At 37.9% G+C, this 16,628-nt stretch overlaps 3 protein-coding genes across 5 annotated transcripts; 2 read left to right on the top strand and 1 right to left on the bottom strand.

Annotated features, from left to right (window-relative positions):
• Positions 1-395: 395 nt before the first annotated feature.
• Positions 396-2,950, bottom strand: harbi1 (harbinger transposase derived 1). Its single transcript, XM_079867622.1, has 3 exons — positions 2,874-2,950; positions 1,709-2,397; positions 396-1,608 (listed from the first exon to the last, which is right to left on the bottom strand). Exons 2-3 carry the CDS (start codon positions 2,376-2,378, stop codon positions 1,232-1,234), a joined length of 1,047 nt encoding a protein of 348 aa, XP_079723748.1. The 5' UTR covers positions 2,379-2,397; positions 2,874-2,950; the 3' UTR covers positions 396-1,231.
• A 162-nt stretch (positions 2,951-3,112) lies between these two features.
• atg13 (ATG13 autophagy related 13 homolog) lies at positions 3,113-13,141 on the top strand. Of its 2 annotated transcripts, XM_079865401.1 has the most exons (18): positions 3,145-3,335; positions 4,616-4,696; positions 4,804-4,884; positions 4,988-5,107; positions 5,230-5,276; positions 5,384-5,524; positions 6,025-6,065; positions 6,159-6,255; positions 6,351-6,449; positions 7,791-7,884; positions 8,666-8,764; positions 9,142-9,237; positions 9,396-9,535; positions 9,630-9,717; positions 10,860-10,937; positions 11,020-11,133; positions 11,810-11,938; positions 12,332-13,141. In XM_079865401.1, exons 2-18 carry the CDS (start codon positions 4,628-4,630, stop codon positions 12,407-12,409), a joined length of 1,611 nt encoding a protein of 536 aa, XP_079721527.1. In that variant the 5' UTR covers positions 3,145-3,335; positions 4,616-4,627; the 3' UTR covers positions 12,410-13,141. The 2 variants fall into 2 exon arrangements, with proteins under 2 accessions (XP_079721528.1, XP_079721527.1); XM_079865402.1 differs by lacking the exon at positions 8,666-8,764 and having other exon boundaries at positions 3,113-3,335.
• Positions 13,142-13,339: 198 nt separating this feature from the next.
• Positions 13,340-16,587, top strand: LOC307155064 (SPRY domain-containing SOCS box protein 3). Of its 2 annotated transcripts, none has more exons than XM_079865400.1 (5): positions 13,340-13,532; positions 13,904-14,068; positions 15,299-15,430; positions 15,706-15,896; positions 15,981-16,181. In XM_079865400.1, exons 2-5 carry the CDS (start codon positions 13,909-13,911, stop codon positions 16,038-16,040), a joined length of 543 nt encoding a protein of 180 aa, XP_079721526.1. In that variant the 5' UTR covers positions 13,340-13,532; positions 13,904-13,908; the 3' UTR covers positions 16,041-16,181. The 2 variants fall into 2 exon arrangements, with proteins under 2 accessions (XP_079721526.1, XP_079721525.1); XM_079865399.1 differs by having other exon boundaries at positions 13,370-13,532; positions 15,997-16,587.
• Positions 16,588-16,628: the final 41 nt, after the last annotated feature.

The raw sequence follows: 16,628 nt of genomic DNA, 5'->3' as shown, positions 1-16,628 counted from the left end.
AATAAAAAAAAAATCCACATATTACATATTTTAAAATATTCCATAGTTCATTGATGCCTGTTTGTTATTATATAATACACCGACCAATTGTCAATCTGGCTCAACAAGTTCAAATTTCATTGAACAATGAAGTGGAGCGGTAATTTTCCAGTCATTCAGGAATCGTTACAGACGAATTTACATTTATGAAGCGATCTGAATCTGCGTCGTTGAAACAGTGGATGTTAATTGACTACAAAGCACTCCACAAAACCAGCACCGAAAGTGGCTTTCGTAAGTAGTATGTAAGTTTTAAAACTATGTAAGTTTTATTGATACACAGTTTACCATTTGAAAACTATCATAAAACTACAGGCCTATTGTGTTAAATGCAGGCTGACAACAACACGCGAAATGGTGATGTGAAAGGACTTTATTATATCAACATTTATGATAATTATGCAGCAATAGAATATATAGTACAGTACCGGTCAAAAATTTGGACACATTACTATTTTTTATGTTTTTTAAAGAAGTCTCTTATGCACTTCAAGCCTGCATTTATTTGATTCAAAATACAAAAAAACAATTATTATATATAATTTATTTCTGTGGTGCAAAGCTGAATTTTCAGCATCATTACTCTTCAGTGTCACATGATCCTTCAAAAATCATTCTAATATGCTGATTTATTATCAATGTTGGAAACAGTTGTGCTGCTTAATGTTTTTTTGGAACCTGTGATACTTTTTTCAGGATTCACTGATGAATAAAAAGTTAAATGAGCTGAGCCGCCATTCTGCCATAGAACCCGGAAGCGATGCACTGTGTTTACAACGTCAACAGCATAGGAGACTAACACAGAAGAGAAGAAATTGTTGAATAAAGTCGTTGATTTTGTTTGTTTTTTGCGCACAAAAAGTATTCTCGTCACTTCATAACATAAAGGTTGAACCACCGTAGTCACATGGACTATTTTAACAATGTCTTTACTACATTTCTGGGCCTTGAAAGTTGCAATGACATTGCTGCCAATGGCTGGTTCAGAAATCTCTCGGATTTCATCAAAAATATCTTAATTTGTGTTTCGAAGATGAACGGGTTTGGAATGACATGAGGGTGAGTAATTAAAGACAGAAACTTCATTTTTGGGTGAACTAACCATTTAACAAAAAAATATATTTTTTGGCACAGGCAATGGCATGTGTATTACCGATTAAAAATAATTAAATGGTGAATCCCAAATTCCATCCTAGCTGAAATTATTTTGGACAAGTTCCTGTCGAACTCTTAGAGCCTCTGGATCGACAGTGTCAGTGGGATCGATATCCTCCCCTGATTGGTCCGTGGCCTCAGTCCTCTCAAAAGTCCAGGCATCAAGGCCGGACTGCAGGGAAATATTATGTAGCACGCAACAGGCCTGGATAATATGGGAGCATTTCTCTGGGGAATACTGCAGGTAACCCTTTGCCCCATCCAGGCACCGGAAACGTGTCTGAATGGCTCTGAACGTGCGGTCCACAATCTCATGTGTCGTTGTGTGGGCCAGGTTATAGCGGTAGTCAGCAGGGGAGTCCGGACTCTGCACTGGAGTCATCAGCCACTTCTTTGGAGGATAACGGTTGTCACCTGGAGGCCAGAGACAGAAAACACATTGACATTTTCACATGTAAACAATACCATAGAATTCTTTGGGAATGTCAAGAAAAAGTCTCACTCTGGGTCTTACCTAAAAGCCAACCTTCGTCATTGTCTTGCTCTTCAAACAGCTTTGCCACACTGGACTGCTTAAAGACAGCTCTGTCTGTCAGACTACCTGGCCAATGTGTCTCGGCGCTCAGCAGCAATCCTCTGGCATCACATACTAATTGGCAATTGATTGAGTGAAATCCTTTTTTATTTACATAGGAAGAGTCATCTGCATTGGGAGCTTTAATGGCTATATGTGCACAGTCCACTACTCCCATGACATTGGGAATCCCTGCTATTCTGTAAAACTCCTCTTTAGACTGCTGCCTGGTGGCCTCATCCCTAGTGAAGCCAATAAACTCGGGTGCTTTCTCAATCAGAGCTTTAGTGACATTAGACACACAACGACTCATGGACGCCTGGCTGATGCCAATCGCATCTCCCATCTTGCTCTGGAAGGACCCGGTTGTGTAGAATCCCAGCGCTGCGAGTATCTGAACATCTGGACTAATGGCTCGTGACCTCTGTGTCCGTCTCAACAAGCTGTCCTTTAGTAGTTCCACCAGGTAATAAATGAACTCACGTGGGAAGCCGAATGTTGTCAGTAGAAATTCATCCGACACTGTCTCGATATCAAATCGGTCCAGTGTTTTGTGCCCTCGACCATGCAGCAGCAGGTCACAGTCTAAGATTGCAATAGAGATTGCCATTCCACACTCTCAGGAAGACCTATGGACAAATGGCACATGTGAATGTCAGCGAGTGTCATGCAATGCCGTGTCAATAACTAAACCATCCAACACCCACATACACGTGGCTACTTTTGAATGATATATATTAATTAAAAACATTCGCAATTCATAGAAAAGCAAATGCTACGGGAACGAAACGTGTTAAATGTTTCTGCATGCACCGCTGCATTGATTTCTTCAGTGCGTGGCTGCTAACAGAAGCCTAGAGCCAATCCATTCCAAATCACATATTTTTATAACAGCATTTATCTCAAACTGTGCTGGTTAAATCAACCAGTTTGTCGCCTGGTAACCAGCACAGTACAGTATTTTACACAAAAACGAACGCAATTAACTCTTGATATTCTCAAAAGTATATTGAGAAATATTCTCATATCTCCCGGTTAATAAATTATCTATCTAATCGAGGACCACAAATGCAGTGGAAACAGTGCGAATGACTAAAAACGTTACCAGCGCCGGTGATTGTTTGTGTACGCCGACATTGAAATGTGACGCCACAACCTTAACGCATTTCCTGTTCACTATTTGCATTTTCGATAGTTGTATTCGTTACTTTTGACAACAAATTAAGAGCGGGGAGATGCATATTAAAATATACCACATTATATGTGCTATTATAACAATTGCAAACAGTTATCAGATGTATTTAACAATTTTTCACTAAATAACGAAAGTGGTGTTGTTGAATCGGTACATGCAACACGTCATTCCTGACCTAGCCAGACCCAAGCAAAATAAACAAAAATGGGGCGCCCGTCAGTGTGTGATGTTGTGGTGCAACGATGTGATTAATTGAAAGTACAGGATCGTTTAGGCTGCATTTTACCGTTTCACACAATCAGCTACGGTGAATTGCACCGTTAACGTCACACTCTGCGTGTTTACAGTTGAATCTCCACTCTGTGATGAGCTGTAAGTATGTGCGCGTGTTTTGCTAAGGTGTTAGCATTGACTGCACAGACATTCAGATGATTGTAAACAACTTGAGATGTTTGGCTGTCGAAAACAAATAGCGAGTCTGCTGTTTCAAATCTCTACTCGGATGAACTCACTGTCAGTTGACACTGATTGTTATAAATTTGTTTTTGAAGAGAAGAGTGCTGTTGTTATTGTTTTATGCTGTGAGTAACGTTACATGATTAAATGCTTAGAGGCGAGCTGTCAGAGATGTGACAGTATTAATGACACTAAGACATCAGTGAATTCGTGTATTGTTACTATTATTAAGGTGGGATGGTGCAAAAGATGACCCCACCACCATATTGTTTTTTTTTCTTTTGACTATACATGGCACACAATCCCAACTCAACACATTTGGTAATTGCTATGCTCTTTTTCATGTCATCTGAATATCATCATTTTTAGTCAGTCGAAACAGTTTTGAGGTTAACTGATCCAATTTTATGTCTGTGGAAAGTATTGATCTGTCATCATTGTAGTATGTTGAATATTAAAGTTTTTGTGTCTTTGTTAATGAAGGATTTGTGGACAAATTAATGTTTTTAGATTTGTGGAGTATAAAAATATAGGCTAGTTTTTACTTTAAAGTGAAAAGATTATTCTGCCCTCAGAACAGAAGAACCTAGTGATATATTATTATATAATAATAATAATAATGTAATAACTTTGTTATATTGTGTTTATTCAGTAATTCCACAAGTTAGATGTTCATTTCAGACATCTTGGCTATTCATAAAACCTATAGGATAAACTCATTCAGTTTGAATTCAGTGTTGTTATTGACAACTTCAATTAAAATATAATCAATTAAAAATGCATTCATGTGTCTGTTATAATCGACTAAACTGGGATTCTGCTGTGTCTGTAATCAGCTATTCTTCAGTTAAAATAGAATAGATTATTTAGTATTTTACATTAATGACACTACCTCACTTTAATCTATATTAAGCAAAAGTCATTTATACATTATGTAAAAGTTTACCTGTGGAGTGGAGTAAGATGGCCTCTTTGAATAATTTATATTCATTTCCCTTGATAACACTTTGGCTGATAAATTGTCATCTTGTAGATGTTGTATCTGAATATGTTATGATTTAAAAAAAAAATATATATATATAAATGTTTTTTTTACATTGTTCTTAAGGGGACATCTTCCCCTACTAATTCACTTTTAATTATGCATGTTAAATACCTTTTCGATTACTGTACTATTATCTGTTTGTATGTCTTAGGCTTATGCGACAATGGATAGTGATCTGAGCCCACAGGACAAGAAAGACTTGGATAAATTCATCAAATTCTTTGCCTTGAAGGTGATTGCATTAAACAATACATTATAAGATTTTGTTGCATCCATGAAATCTGTCTCCCAGTCGACACAGAGTGATGATTTACTTTGTTTTACCTGTGTGTCTTTCAGACGGTGCAGGTTATAGTTCAAGCCCGACTTGGAGAGAAGATCACCACATGCTCATCTTCATCACCGACCGGTTCAGACTGGGTAAAACACGTTCAGGATGCTCCCTTTACAAAGAGCCCTGTTTTCTTTACATCATAACTAACATGAACTCTCTTTGTCTGTGTGTCTTTATGTTCTCTCTCAGTTTAATCTGGCAATAAAAGACATCCCTGAGGTGACTCATGAGGCAAAAAAAGCTCTTGCTGGACAGCTGCCCGGCATCGGCCGATCCATGTGTGTGGAGATCTCCCTCAAAACCTCAGAGGTCTAGTTTTCGTTTTTGTTCACTCTCTATATAATAACAGTATTATGATAAACATGAAACAAAATGTTTAAAATGCCTAAGATTTTTACTTGAGTATTAATAAGTTGTGTTTACCAATGCAGGGAGACTCCATGGAGCTGGAGACATGGTGTTTGGAAATGAATGAAAAGTAAGCGCTCTGATCCCCTACACATTCAGATGTCAACTGCTCTGTGTAGAGGTTGGTACATTAACAACATATACCAGGACATAACTACGGTTTGGATTTTTTTCCAGGTGTGATAAGGACATTAAAGTGTCCTATACAGTTTATAATCGGCTGTCTCTGCTGCTCAAGTCTTTACTGGCCATCACAAGGGTGACACCTGCTTACAAGCTTTCACGTAAACAAGGCCATGACTATGTCATACTCTACAGGTACTCAACACACTCCACAAAGCCTCATAATAATACATGATTTCATGCAGGGAAAACATGTCCAATCAGATTTTACTACATTTCTTGACACTGTTATTGAACTGAATTGAATCAACACTGAAGTGACTTGAGCTGAATATTATTAAATGACACTATTGCTGTCTGTAGAGCTGCTTATAGCTGAATTATTAATTAACTTTGCACTTGTTTAACTAAACTGAATCCACACTGAACTGATTTTGAGCTGAATAATGACACTATAATCTTCTGTAGAGCTGCTTTATATTTGAACTGAGTTTGTTTCATAATTACTGAACTCTGCAACAATCACAGTGTTGAACTAAATAAAGAATAATAACACTTTTAAGAAATAATAATACAGTTATTTCTTGTTTATTACTGTGAAGTGTGAAGCTGCTTTGAAACAATCTGTATTGTTTAAAGCTCTATATAAATAAATGAATTGACTTGACATTATCTTAATAATATCTCTTTGCTAGGATCTATTTTGGAGATGTTCAGTTGACAGGTCTCGGGGAAGGTAATACTGTGAGGAGAAAAATACTAATAAATGTTGTGTAGATATTCTGCAGAGAGCTGTGTATTTGTTCAGATTCTTCACGTCTCTCCGCAGGGTTCCAGACAGTGCGAGTGGGTATTGTAGGCACTCCCATAGGCACCATCACTTTGTCCTGTGCGTATCGCATTAATTTGGCCCTCATGTCTTCAAGGTATACATTACAGCTTCCCGTATGCAACACGTTTAAAAGATTGGGCATTCTGGTTATTGTAGGTTTGTGCTAGATGTCTTTGTGTTTTTTCACAGGCAGTTTGAGAGGACAGGCCCCATCATGGGTATTATCATTGATCATTTTGTGGAGCGACCCTTCACTAATATGGCACACATGCATCCTTGCAGTTACAGGTGTGAAAAATCATAGTACTCTACTGTTTAAAAGTTTGGGGTCAGTAAGATTTTTGTTTTACAATGTTACAAAAAACTTTTACAATTTTACAAAAAAATGTCTATTTCATATGCCCTTCATCTTTCTATTAATCAAAGAGTTCAGAAAAAAAATGTTTCCACAAAAATACTAAGCAGCACAACTTTTTTCAGCATTGATGATATAGCAGTATAGAACCTCACCAGTATTGTTTTAAAAAAAAAAAGTTTGTTTTTTTTTAGATATTTTGTTTTTACAGTAGAAAGTTGTACAATAGAGCTATGTAATAGTGTCAGCTGTATAAATGTTTAAATTTGTGGGGGGTTTCCAAACACTCAGGATGAGTTGAAATTAGGCTTGCTGATAGTCTGTGTTAACGGTGTTACACGGTTTTCAGCCGCACACCGATTACATCACTTGCCCACTGCGTAGGCATGTGCTGGTATCAAATTTTCATGCTGCGATTAATTGATTGAGCTTTTATCAGGGTATACGGTATTATCACGATATTTTAATTGCACAAGAGAAACAGATGGATTGGGGGGGGGATGAAAAAAAACCAACTTGCATCACAATAGGTGTAATTGTGATATTCAAAACATTTGGTTTTGTGAAAACGTTTTGAAAAACACTAATTGATCGATATTATGTATGAATATACCTTTCGGTAAGTTGTACTGTATCTTTAAATAAAAAGAAACAGATGATTGGTTTACTTGAACTGAGGCGCTACAGCGATCGGTCACGTCAAAACGGTATTTATTGTCTGAATTTCGTAATAAAATGGACAGAAGCTGTCCTCTTTGCTCCGCGATTTTTCTCTGCGTGAGAAAATGGATGTGTGGCGTGTGAAAAGTGTCAATTGCGTGAGTCTCACAGTGAATGCGTGAGAGTTGGCAGCCCTGCTTTTAGAAGGGGGATAAATCGGCAGCGTTCCTCCTTCCGAAATGCTTCTTCTCCATGTGAGGATTGTTTACATCAGAGTTCGCACGTGTTTTTTGCGCAGCATATACGCAGATTTTTTTTAAGCGGTTAATGGAAAATAAGCTAATAAGCTGAATTCTGATCTATTATTTTTCACGGTATTTTGAAGGTCCCACGATAACAATATCGTGCATATTCATTAGTCATTACCGCGATTTATTGCATTACCGACTCCAACTCCGGTGTTGTCACGCGTCAATGAACCGGTGGGAAAATGTCCTCACCGTCACATCCGTAGTTGGATTTAAACTGTTAATACCTGTGTTTCACTTCAACACACTGATAGTACAGAGATTCAAACTGCTAACTGCTCTCTTAACCTCTTATTTCTCTCTTAGAACTCCTGGAGAAGATGAGGGAGGGACTTATGCAGGAATAGAAGACTCTCAGGAGGTGTGCACCACATCCTTTTCCACCTCCCCACCATCACAGGTAATGCCGTCACTATCACCTACTCACCTGTCCCATCAAAAGTAACCCTTTACCACCATCTTTGTGCAGGTCAAGCCTCAATACAGGTGCAGTGCAGCCTGTCATTTAAGAGATTAACTGTTAACCTCTCATAATGGATAAGCTGTTTTCATTCAAGAGTCTCATTCTGTGGTTATCATTCTTTATATATTTTTTGTATTCCTCCAGTCACAAAAATTATCTGAGACGGCTGTGTAGTAAAAATCTGAAGGGTTTTTTCCCCCCATTGTTTGGTTAGACTGGTGTCCTGATTAGTGTTATTGTAAACTAAAAATAAAACAAATAGTTTTCAGTATTTGAAAAAACTTAAAATAGAATTTTTGCCTTGGAAACTGAAATAAGTTGAAGCTGAAGTACTAAAATCACTAAAACTGAAATAAAAATAAATTAAAGTAAAATAGATATTTAAAAAAAACAATGAATAAAAAGAAAAAAAACATAACAAAATAACTCATGTAAACTAAAATTAAAATGAAAAATGAAAGTTTAAAAATAAAAGCTATTTCAAAATATGTATATGAATAATACTAAAATAACACTGGTCTTGCTGTACTGTGTGGTATTGCAGGGTTCAGAAGACGAATGTTAACAAAGTCAGTACAGTCATAAAATACCATTTATGTGGCCATAGCATCAGATTCTCTCCCTCCCCATTATCTCTTTCTGTGGTAGTGCTTTCATTTCTGTTGCCCTTGTTTTTCTTCCTTTCTCTCTTTCTTTCTTTCTTTCTGTGTGCATGTAGTGTGCGTGTACTGTAAGTAAGGCACATTTTAAGACACCTAAGCCGGCTCTGATGGCCACACTGAAGGTTCCCCTCATGGGGCTTGGCATCTCACAGCAAGTGAGTCCTGTGTGTGTGTGTGTGTGTGTGTACACGCATGCAGCTGGTAGAATAATTACAAAGAGTGTGTGTGGCCTGGCCCAGTAACCTATATTCCACTGCTTACCCTTCATAACCTCGTATAACCTTTTAATTAAGAGGGTTATACAGTAATACCCATCCAAGAGATTGTTTGCACACTGCAATCGCTGCTGTCTTCTCCTTGAGCTCACCTGCCTGCTGTTTTATTTGAATTATTATTGTGTTTGCTCTGACCACTTCTCTGTTCCCTCTTGCTCTCTGCTCTGCAGTGAGGTTAATACAGGACCGGACTTTAAAAGGGCTTTTAATCTGACATTTGACTCCCATTGTGACATGAATCTCTCTCTGTCTCTCAGCTGTACAGCTCTCGTCTGTCATATCAGACTCCTGCCCTGGGAACTGTGGATTTGTGCCATCCTACGACTTGTACTACTGCTGTACATCCTCACCAGGTACGGCACACACACACTGTCCTCCTGACTTCATGCCCTTCATCCCCTCTGATGTAGACCAGCTGCTGGGAATTACTGCCCTACAGAATTGTGTGTGTAAGTTTGTGTGTCATTCTGCCCTGACCAAGGTGGCCATGTGTGTTTCTCTACCTAATCAGATGGTTGTGCCGGGTAAAGAAGGTGGAGTCCCTCAGGTGCCGGCTCAACCTAATCATGGCACTGCAGCTGAGCACGGTCGTATCCCATCATGCCCCACTGGACAGTCCCATCAGCCGGCACCGCCCACATCCTGTGGCAGGTAAGAGTGTGAAGAGATTCTGTTCAGTACTGATTTTTTATTTGTCAATTCAGCAAAGTTTGAATCCATGTTTGTGTGTGTGTGTGTGTGGTAGCGAGGTGAAGACTGTGTGCCCTTCTGATGCTCCAGAGACAACCTTCACCAGGAAAGTTGGAGCTTTTGTCAACAAAGCCACCACACAGGTTAGAATACACTTACAAAAACTATCAGAACATTCCATCATCAATTAATGTTCTATGAATTTGTTTAAATGTTTTCATATAAAATCTTTTTCTGCGTTTACATACTACTGATTTGTTTAGCATAGAATTACTGTTTAAAAGTTTGAGGTCTGTGAGGTTTTTATTGTTTTTGAAAGAAGTCTCTTATGCTCACCAAGGCTGAATTTAATGAAAACTAAATATTAACTGTTTTCTATTTTATATATTTTCATTACTCCAGTCTTCAGTCGCATGATCCTTCAGAAATCCTTTTAATCTGCTGATTTGCTGCTCAAGAAAAATGTATTATTATTATCATGATGAAAACAGTTGTGCTGCTTAATATTTTTGTGGAAACTGATACTTTTTTTTTTAGAATTCTTTGATTAATAGAAAGTTCTAAAGAACAACATTTATTTAAAATACAAATCTTTCCTTAAATTAAAAACATAAATTTAATGCAACCTTGGTGAATAAACATTTTTACTCACCCCAAACTTTTGAATGATAGTGTATATATTAAGCATGCCTTTTTTTAATATTCATAAGCCAAGACTTGCTAATAACATATATAAGTATATGATATATAAAATGTTACTGATAAGTGCAGTATACACAGAGAATAATGCAACTTTCATGTTTAGCGAGAGGTGATAGGGACAATGCATGTTAATGAACATTAGTATAAAATACAAAATGTAAATAAATTGGATTATAGCAACATTGCTAATTAACATCCATAGTCCCTAGGCAGGTACATACAAGGACACGTACTCAAATATACATAAAACACTAATAGACAAAAACCCCAAACACATTATTTAAAATGTCTAAGTAAACTTTTTACACACCTGGTTCAACATAAGCCACTTTTTTAAGGTAATGTTTAATATGTAGAACACTGTCTTATTGACTGCGGTAAGCTATTCCAATAATTACTCCCTATTACAGACAACTTTTTGTCCAAAAGTTGTTCGCCTAAATGGCACCTCGCAATCCCCTCTAATGATAGACCTAGTACCAATGCCACAATTCGTCCTCTTTTTTTTAATAAATTCATTTAACGAAGGTGGGTCAAGCCTGCAAAATGCATTCTGACGTGTTGTGTACATGCGTTACTCCAGGTGACGACAAACAGTCTGGATCTTCCTTTTGCTGCGTTTGCTCCAAGAGTCTATGACCTGGAAGAGAACGACCCAATGGTATACTTAAGCAAATCCACTACATGTCCTTAGCGTGCAACTGCATCCTCCACTGTCTCTTCATGTTTTTCTCTGTTTGCAGGTGCACCCTCCTCCATCCCCGGCCCCATCATCTCCTTTGCAAGGCAGCCTGCACTCAAACAGCTCGAGCCACAGCGGGGGACAGCCACACGACGACTTTGTCATGGTTGACTTTGTAGGTGGACCACAACATGATATAAAAAAAATTGTTATCAAGATCTACTTTCCTCTAAAGATATGCAGAGCTATATTGCAGCGAGCACATTGAAAGGCACAGCATTAGCAAAACATTGAGTGAATGGGGTTTGATCAGAATCATTAGAGTTTGACAGCAAAAGGGAGTTTATCAAGCCTTCACAGAGCAGAGATAGTGATCCAGACAAGTCAATAATTCATCTGAAAAGAAGCTTAGACTCTGACCTGAGAGAAAGCTCCAGATGATTGATGTTTAATAAATCTAAAGAAGACTTTACTCTTCTGTATTTTTATTTCATAAGTAGTGTTAAATAATGCAGTATCCCACGCCAAATGGACTCCTTTGAAGCTAGTGAGTGTTGCCTCAGAGAGGCCCAAAGAGACCTGCTTGAGTCTGGTTATTGCATGACAGAGCATTACTGTGTTGATCAGAGCTATTGATTATTGAGCTAAAAATCAATACAAATGTTACTAGAGAGAGAAAATACCATCTTGTTTTGTGTGGGCAGCTTGGACATGAGAATTGTACTATGAAACCAATTGTGTAAACAAGCAAGTATTTATTTAGTCAAACCTTCTTAGAAGTATAAGGTAAAAGACAGATATGGTTCATATTGTGTTTAAAGACCAGTTCTGTGTTTATGTGTGCCGAACAGAAACCAGCGTTCTCTAAGGATGACCTTCTGCCAATGGATCTAGGCACTTTCTATAGAGAGTTTCAAAACCCTCCTCAACTCGCAAGCCTGTCCATCGATGTCAGCGCTCAGTCTATGGCTGAGGACTTGGTGAGAAACAAACACATATTCGCGTCACGGCACATTCTGAACATTTTTGCAGTCTAAATGGGACAGGATGACCTTAGCAAGAAAGGCATGTGAATTTACATAGGATAGATTATTTAGCACCAAACCAAGATTGGTGTTAAAATCATAATTGAAAAAATTGAATTATGTGGATATTAAAGTTAAGAACTATTAATTAATTGCAAGTATTATTTAAGTTAAGTTCTTTTAGAAACTGAATCTGTATACAAACTATATATATACTGTAGTGTGACTGATTCATTATATTCATGTCGTAGTATGATGTTTTAACATCTGTAACAGTGTGATGTGTTTATAGTTAAATGTTTGGTAAAGTGAATGTATTTGAATTTGTATATGAATGTATTTTTGCAGGACTCTCTTCCAGAGAAACTGGCCATTTATGAGAAAAACATTGACGAGTTTGATGCATTTGTGGACACCTTACAATAGAACAGAACAGAGATTGCATCCTTCACAACCTCTTTACTCATCCTGCTTCCTTCACTGAGGCGTCGATCTTTTCATTAACAATGTTTTGTGTCAGTTTTACAATCTGCAATGTTCTATAAAGAGAATCATCATTAAGGGAAAAAAAGTGAACTGGGGTACAGTATAAGATGAATCCACTGGCTTGGTGACAGCATCTGTTAAAGGAAGAGCAACATTAATTCTCCCACCCGTGTATTTATTAAGATAGCAGAATTGTGTAAGTAATGCTCACTGTAATGAATGTATAAACCTGTACCAGCCTTTATTTTTGTTTTGCTCATCATGACAACACATCCAGCACACTGACTAGTCACTGACGCAGTCTTTACAACATTAGTGAGGGAAAATCTGAGAATATGTCCAGTTTTGTTTTATAGGCTTACACATGAATGACACTACAGTGAACATTGACAACAGTGAATTGTGTGTCTGTCTGCTTACCTCCTTCCTGTAAAAATGCACTTGACCATACCTTTTCAAACTTTCTTTAAGTAGGGACAGTTTATCATTACTACTTGTCAGGTCTTTGAATGGTGAGGAATGTTTTTTTCTTATCTTTTTTTTAAAGCTTATGTTGGCAAGTCACTAGGAGCTGGACCTTCTTTAATTATTTTAAGTGTCATCGTTCTCCCCCTCACTTTGTTAAGAAGGCATGTAAATGTTGTGTAATAAACTGATTTATTTCACACAGCCTATTTTTTTCTCTCTCTGTCTCTCTCTCATAAATCCTGAACTGGTCCAAAAAAAAAACTTTGCGTCTCCTTGAGGCAAACTTCCAGTTTCTTTAGCTAATGAATATATGTTAGCTCGACGTTCACCCAATAGAGAGGCGAAGGTTTGGCTTATTAATATTAATTAGGTTGCGTTACTGGAAGGCTACCAAGGGACTTTAGCAGTGGCTATTTGAAAATTCATTAGCGCAATAGCACAAACGCACGCCTACTTCCATATTAGGATAAATCCAGTGTTGTTTTGACAGCAGTTGTGGAATGTTTTTCTATCGTCCAGCTGTCTGAACAACACCCATATGTAAAGCTGACTGTGCCGTCTTCCTTCTTTGCGAAAGCAGACTTCAAGCGCCTAAGTTTTAGTTACTCTTCATTACTTCGGGTTACGTAAATTCACGTACACTGTAAGTCACGTACCGGTATGTTTGTTTAGTAGCCGCCTACGTGCCGTGTACGTCGTGCTCACCCTTCAGATAACGTTAGGTGTCCACGCTTTAAAATGTCGAGAAATATGCTCGCTTAGTCAGTCGTCTTTATGTAATAATAACTTAAAAGTGTTACGGAGCTTATATATGTTTTTTTAACTCATACATATTCAAATGATAACAAATATATAGCCTATATATTTTATTTTTTTTTGGTAATGGGGGGAGCATTGTGAGTCTGTTTTGTTTTGTCTTTCCTTACTGCATATAGTGAATGATGTGTTTGTTTTTGTATTGTGTAGAGCAAATGTTGCGCTCTTTTAGAGATCACACTTGGGACAGTTGGGAATGGGATCCGGACAGTAAATCTCCTGATGCTCATCTGTCTCTATGCCGACAGGCTGTGTATTTTCATGTCAGTCCTCTGCTGGACAGTCAGGGAACGGCAGGGGTCAGAGGCAGCAAAGGTGAGACGAGTGAATAGCGCTGTTTTTGTTGTTCTTACGTTACGTATTATGGTATTAAAGTTCAATGTTACATTTAATCAAGGTCATACAGGGTATATAAACGTCTAGTTGAACATTAAGTGCTAGTTTGCACTAAGCCTGGTTAAGTTAATTTTTAACTAGTGATTGAAATGCTAATAAGGCTTTTATTACACCGTGTCCTAACTACACGCGACGCGACGCCGCGACACGCGATAAAAGGTATCTTTTCCATGTTAAAAAGAGTTTTTGTCCGAACCAGGCGCGACGGCGACACGCGAAATTTCTATTTTAGAAACGGTTTCTATTTTTCTGCGACGTCGCGCTGGAACATCAAACACAAAGTGCGGCAACGATTATCTCAGGTACTGTTTATGTGCTTTATTTAATGTTAAAAGCGTGTAATGTGACTTTGAATATCATTTAGTGCTCCGGCCAGCTTTGAAGCTGTTAAAGCAACAATGGATATAATTCACCTCAGATCTGAAAATTAAACAAAAATGGAAACATGAACGTTAAAACTGTGAACAAACAAGTGTATTATTTGACAAAGATTGTTTTAGTAACTCAGTAGCCTATGTATTTTTTAAATGGTGTAATATTTGTGAATTTTATTATGTAGCCCACTTATCCATTTTCTTGCGAGTGCCGTGCCGCCCGTCAAGTTTACTCTCTAGTGCTGTGCGTGTGCACTTGCTACGAGACTCCGCCCACACGCTGTTCTGATTGGCTGTTATTTTTGATAGACGTTGTGGCGTCTCACAGTCGCGTCGCATCTAGTGTGGACTGCCTGTCGCTGGAATTCTATCGCGTCGCGTGTAGTTAGGACACGGTTATGCTAGAGTATTGTGTAGTCGTTTTGAAGATAACTATTATATCGTCACCTTCCTAAAATAATTGCCGAAGTCATTTTTTGACAAAAAATATAAGTCATCTCCTTGTGATGCTGGCCACCTCTGGTAAAATCGGTCACATCCTCAGTTGAACAGATCCCTGTAGTCCGTTTTATTTTTGCCTAAGTCAAAAGACAATTTTACAAGCTTTTCAAGATGGCAGCTGCATCAAGAAGAACGAAAATCTGCTCAACCTCAATTATTGGTTCAGTGAAAAAAATGACGTGGGCAATTATTTTAGGAAGGTGACAATATGTTGAATTTGCTAAAGAAGAATAAGCTCTTCATTACTTAAGAATAACACATATTTCTGCATAAGGTTTCACCCATGGTGAGCATTACTGGGAGATTGAGTTCCTTGAGCCTCCATATGGAAGCTCTGTGATGGTGGGGGTTGGTACCCAAAATGCACTGCTTCACACAGGGGAGCAAAGGTTCATTAACCTCATAGGTGAGTACAGTCATGTTAGAAGTGCCCATGTTATTTGCCCACATTTTAGGGAGACAATCAATGTGTCATGGCCAAAATCATTCAGTAGGATGTAAATAGCAAATATGGAGCAGCAGCAAAGGTTGATTCATTTAAATGAACAGGAATTTTGTCCCATCAATGCCTCATAGATTAACAAGGGAGGAAAGAAGAAGACCATACAAAAGAACACAATGCTTTTCTTTCAATCACTGAAACTGATTATTGTTGAGTGTCCTGTTTCTTTCTTCAAAAAGGCATTGACAGTGAGAGTTGGGGTCTATCATACAAAGGCTTCATCTGGCATAATGGAAGGAGTCGAAAATACTCAGAGCCTTTTTATGAAAGAAATACAGTCATTGGGGTTCTGCTGGACTTGAGCGCTGGAACGCTGACGTTCTTCCGAAATGGAGTGAACCTTGGGGTGGCCTTCTCTGGCCTAGAGCAGGTAAAGAGGGAAACATCACTGCACAGAGTATGTGGAAGTACTGGATGTAGGTTATATGTGGGTACTTATAAATGCTTCTGGAAGTTTTTGTTCCTTGCAGGTCAGCAAGGCTCTGTTTCCTCTGGTGAGCTCTACTGCCCCTGAAACTGAGCTTCAGCTGGGTTTGAGAAGCCAGAGAATGTCCTCCCTACAGGAACAGTGCATACACATCATCACACAGTCCCTTTCACATTGTAGACACGCACACAAATTACCATTACCCACACCTCTGCTCTGTCAGATACACACACATGCACATTTATAAGAAGGGCATAATCTGTTTCTGATTCGTTTAGATCATGCCAACCTCAAATAATGACACATTTCTGTCCAGTGCAATAGATTCATTTTATATGCAGCCCCTCCTCAAAAAATGTCTTTTTTTGTGTGCTTAAATAAAAAAATAAAAAACAATTCAAAGCATATATATATATATATATATATATATAATCATATGTAATTATTTAAATTACCCTCTTTCTGTATCTGTATTCCTGTTTGTATTCTTAATTTGTAATTTCTGCACTTGACGAAGTGGCAATGACGAAGTTCCAAAATACTATATAACTGTATTTATTATTAGTTTATTGTACTCTCAGTGTCGTTATTACTGGAAAAAAAAATATATATATATATTTAAAAGCCAATAAAATGCCTGTTTTTATCTGTCTTTATCAGTTTTTATTTGCTCAT

Source organism: Squalius cephalus (genome assembly GCF_949319135.1).
Source record: "Squalius cephalus genome assembly, chromosome: 3".
NCBI lineage: Eukaryota > Metazoa > Chordata > Actinopteri > Cypriniformes > Leuciscidae > Squalius > Squalius cephalus.
The sequence above is the reverse complement of the archived record's forward strand: the minus strand, read 5'-3'. Positions and strand labels throughout refer to the sequence as shown.

Excerpts from the sequence above, each read along its gene's own strand:
- LOC307155064 (XM_079865399.1), top strand. The coding sequence starts at position 13,909 with ATGTTGCGCTCTTTTAGAGATCACACTTGGGACAGTTGGGAATGGGAT. Across the intron at positions 15,431-15,705 it reads AAGGTTCATTAACCTCATAG|GCATTGACAGTGAGAGTTGG; the intron begins GTGAGTACAGTC and ends TTCTTCAAAAAG. Across the intron at positions 15,897-15,996 it reads CCTTCTCTGGCCTAGAGCAG|GTCAGCAAGGCTCTGTTTCC; the intron begins GTAAAGAGGGAA and ends TGTTCCTTGCAG.
- atg13 (XM_079865401.1), top strand. The coding sequence starts at position 4,628 with ATGGATAGTGATCTGAGCCCACAGGACAAGAAAGACTTGGATAAATTC. Across the intron at positions 5,277-5,383 it reads TGTTTGGAAATGAATGAAAA|GTGTGATAAGGACATTAAAG; the intron begins GTAAGCGCTCTG and ends ATTTTTTTCCAG. Across the intron at positions 6,066-6,158 it reads GTTGACAGGTCTCGGGGAAG|GGTTCCAGACAGTGCGAGTG; the intron begins GTAATACTGTGA and ends GTCTCTCCGCAG.
- harbi1 (XM_079867622.1), bottom strand. The coding sequence starts at position 2,378 with ATGGCAATCTCTATTGCAATCTTAGACTGTGACCTGCTGCTGCATGGT. Across the intron at positions 1,609-1,708 it reads TGACGAAGGTTGGCTTTTAG|GTGACAACCGTTATCCTCCA; the intron begins GTAAGACCCAGA and ends TCTGGCCTCCAG.